Source organism: Charadrius vociferus, unplaced genomic scaffold (assembly GCF_000708025.1).
Source record: "Charadrius vociferus isolate BGI_N301 unplaced genomic scaffold, ASM70802v2 scaffold349, whole genome shotgun sequence".
NCBI lineage: Eukaryota > Metazoa > Chordata > Aves > Charadriiformes > Charadriidae > Charadrius > Charadrius vociferus.
In genome coordinates, this window is record NW_009650068.1 from 176,519 (window position 1) to 179,712 (window position 3,194).

At 40.9% G+C, this 3,194-nt stretch overlaps 1 protein-coding gene across 1 annotated transcript in view; it reads left to right on the forward strand.

The window, feature by feature from the left end:
- The first annotated feature begins 2,906 nt into the window (after window positions 1-2,906).
- DYNC1LI1 (dynein, cytoplasmic 1, light intermediate chain 1) overlaps window positions 2,907-3,194 on the forward strand; it is a 28,083-nt gene continuing 27,795 nt past the window's right edge. Inside the window, exon 1 of the mRNA XM_009891975.1 lies at window positions 2,907-2,947. Coding sequence (XP_009890277.1) covers window positions 2,907-2,947 — 41 coding nt within the window. The remainder of the gene's footprint in view (window positions 2,948-3,194) is intronic.

The window sequence follows — 3,194 nt, forward strand, 5'->3', positions numbered from 1 at the left end:
CCAAGAAGATGTCGTAGTTTGCCCTTACATATCCATGCAGTTAAGCCACTGGCAATGCTTTTTCACATTCCTAACTGTTCCTAACAATCAACAGCTGAAACAATGTTATTCCTCATCATAGTTGATGGACTTGATCCTTCATTATCTTCGTTTGTTTTGTATGGTCATACCGACCTCTGCAAGCGTAACAGTGACTGGATACCGGGCACTATCAAGTCAGAATGGTAGTTTTAAGTAAGAAAACATACTTTAAACTTGTAATTTACAATTTGATAGTTGGGGAAGACCTTCTATTTAATGCACATGGAGGCTTTTATGTTTTCTGGGCATCATTAACACAGTTCTTGATCATAGTTACCTTTCGGAAAAGGCTGCATGGAATGGTTGTTCCTATACATTCACAAGATTATTTTGCCAGACAGAAACTTATTTTACAGGAGAGGAAAGGAAATAATGTCTTATTGATTTTTTTTCCCCCTTTTCTATGGTTGCTTCATTTTCATTACAGGCTTTTCCTAGATTTCCTTCTCCTATCATGCCGCACAGCTAACTATGAATAATTTAATTGAAATACTGTATCAGCATACTGCACAGTTCATCAAGACTTGATTGTCTTAACATTTTTGTTTCCATCTTAATTTTTTTTTTTTAAACCTAACCTGAGAGTATGATGACCAAGCATTTCCATTTTCACATTCTCCTCTGCAGCTCCTGAGAGAGAAATAAAATGGAGAGGAGGCAGAATAGGAGGGAGGGATTGCTTCTGGTAAAGGTAGCAAATATACCACACAACCACCATCAGAACTGTCAGGTGTGACAATCAGGCAAGTGAATCCTCGAAGACTGTTGATTGTACACATCTCTCTAAGGCACACAGCAAAATCCTCCATTAAAAGAGGATGAGACAGTGAAAGCCACCTTAAAAATACTCCAGAGTGAATGGATGTCAGGGGAAGGAGGAGGGGAGAAAGAAAAGAGGTGGTCTCTCTTTCACTGTGAATAATCCTTGGTAGATTTACAATCACCAGAAATATTTTTTTCCAGCTAGTAACACTAGCATCTGTAAAAGCAAGTAACACTAGCATCTGTAAAAGCAAGAGAGCAGGAAAATTGCATTGTCCTTTCTCAACATCAGTATGCTCCCTGCTCAGCACAAAGCAATATGCTCTTATTCTTCCATGTAGCCTTTTATTTTCTACTACTTTCACATATTTAAACATTACTTGCTGTCATACACATTCTAGTTTCAAAAAAGTCCTAGGGGAATATCATTTAGATATCTCATTTTAATATAGTTCATATGAAAATAATATGACATGGAACATCATTCAAAGTAATGAACAACATGAAGCCGTTTAAAACTCTCATTATTTTCAGTGCCTTTGTGAGTGAGGTATTAAAAGCTAATTCATTGAATTTTAGAGATTTTCCACTTTCTAGTAAAGCTTCACAAATATCTCAAGACCACATACCAGGATAAATAGCAGCCTATTTGTCAAAATGTGTTAAAACCAACGTTATCCCTTTTGATTGAAGTAGGTAGCTAAAGTTTGGACTATTGGAAGTTGTTTCAGTTAGGAAATGTATTACAGAATCTGTTGGGGTTTTTTGTTTGTTTGTTTTTTTTCTCTTAGAACCGCAACTTGACCTGCAGCTGAGCAGACCCGTTCACTATCACTGAAAGGGCATTCCCATCCCACTGCTTTCCAAATTCTAACTCCTTCCTTCTGCTCTTCCTTCTCTCCTTACTCTCTGGTCAGTTCTGTTCACCACCCTTCGTTCTGGCTCTGCCACTCATCAAACCACTTGCACAAGCTGATTCAACTCACTAAACTGGAAGAGTTCTTCCACCATTCTAGTAACCAATTTTCTGCTATTTTAGTGATTTAAATCAGTTGACCCAACAGTGATGAAAACCAGAGATAACAGAAGAAGGGAGTTCGTAGCAGGCCACATGGAGAGAGGAAAAGAGATGGGAGCAGAAACTCCCCTTTTCAACTGTGGGAAGCTAATTTCCTCTGCTGTCTTAGAAAAACAAGCAAGTGTCACACAGCAAGTGTTTTTTCTTGGTGGCTTTTCAGCAGCATTCCTCTATTTAGTGGTCACTGTTTACTGCATGACATACCTCCACCAAAACTTTGCCAGTTTTCTGCATCTGCATTCTGTCCACAACAAAATACTTGCGAGCAATAATTGTGCATCTGTTATGACAAGTACCTGTAAGTCAGTAATGGCTGCAGCTGTTTCAGCTATTTTATACCTAAAGGACCTTACCAAAATTTACTTTCATGAACGGTGACCTACAAGTTCCAACAAAATTTCACCTGATCTTTACTAAAACAACATATGAAAGGAACGTGCACAGTTTGGGTTGCAAGGCAACAGAAAGCCATTGAGAGAAACACATGGATAAAATAATGGGTCATTTTTTCCTATTTTAAAATCCTACTTAAAAAGCAGTCTTTTCTTGGAAAAATAAAAATTAAACACAGCAACAAGAAAAAACTTAAGTACAAACTGCTGGCATACGTAAGCTGCTAATACTGCCACTACCTTTCTCTATATGCAGAGGTTCTGGGAACACGCATCCTTTGTTTGAAAGGGAGGTACACAATAGATTTTCCCTGAATTGAAGGGACAAAACTCACCCATCAAGTTTTTTATGAAATTTAAAGCCGTTCGTGTGTTACCCTAGCAAATAAGTTACCTCTGTAAATTGGGGGGAAAAGTGCTGACATGCTTGCTTGCTTCTTCTGGGACTTTTCGCAAGAGCTGAGTGGTGAAAATGATGGTGAGTTGACTCATCTTTTTTCAACTCTAAAGCAATACTTGTGAGAGAAGAACAAGTAACGGGTGGACCTCTTAGAGAAGATAAGACCACCCTGTCCCCCCCCAAAAGGCACGCCATGCGTACCCCTAGCCGCACTTACTTTTCTGGGATGCCAAGGTGCTTCCTTCAGGGCTGGGGCCGCCTAGGGAGCAAACCGGCACTCCGCACACAGCTCCCTGTCCCACAGCAACAGCACTAACCGGCACGAAGGCGGACGACAGCCGCTTCAGCTCACTCCACCTCACCTCAACCAGGCCGGCCCCTGCCCGCGGGGCTTGGCACCTGCCCTGGCGACAGCCCGAACGAAACGCGCTCGCTCCCCTACTCCCAACCTCCCTTCTCCTCTCCCGGGGCGGCTGATAAA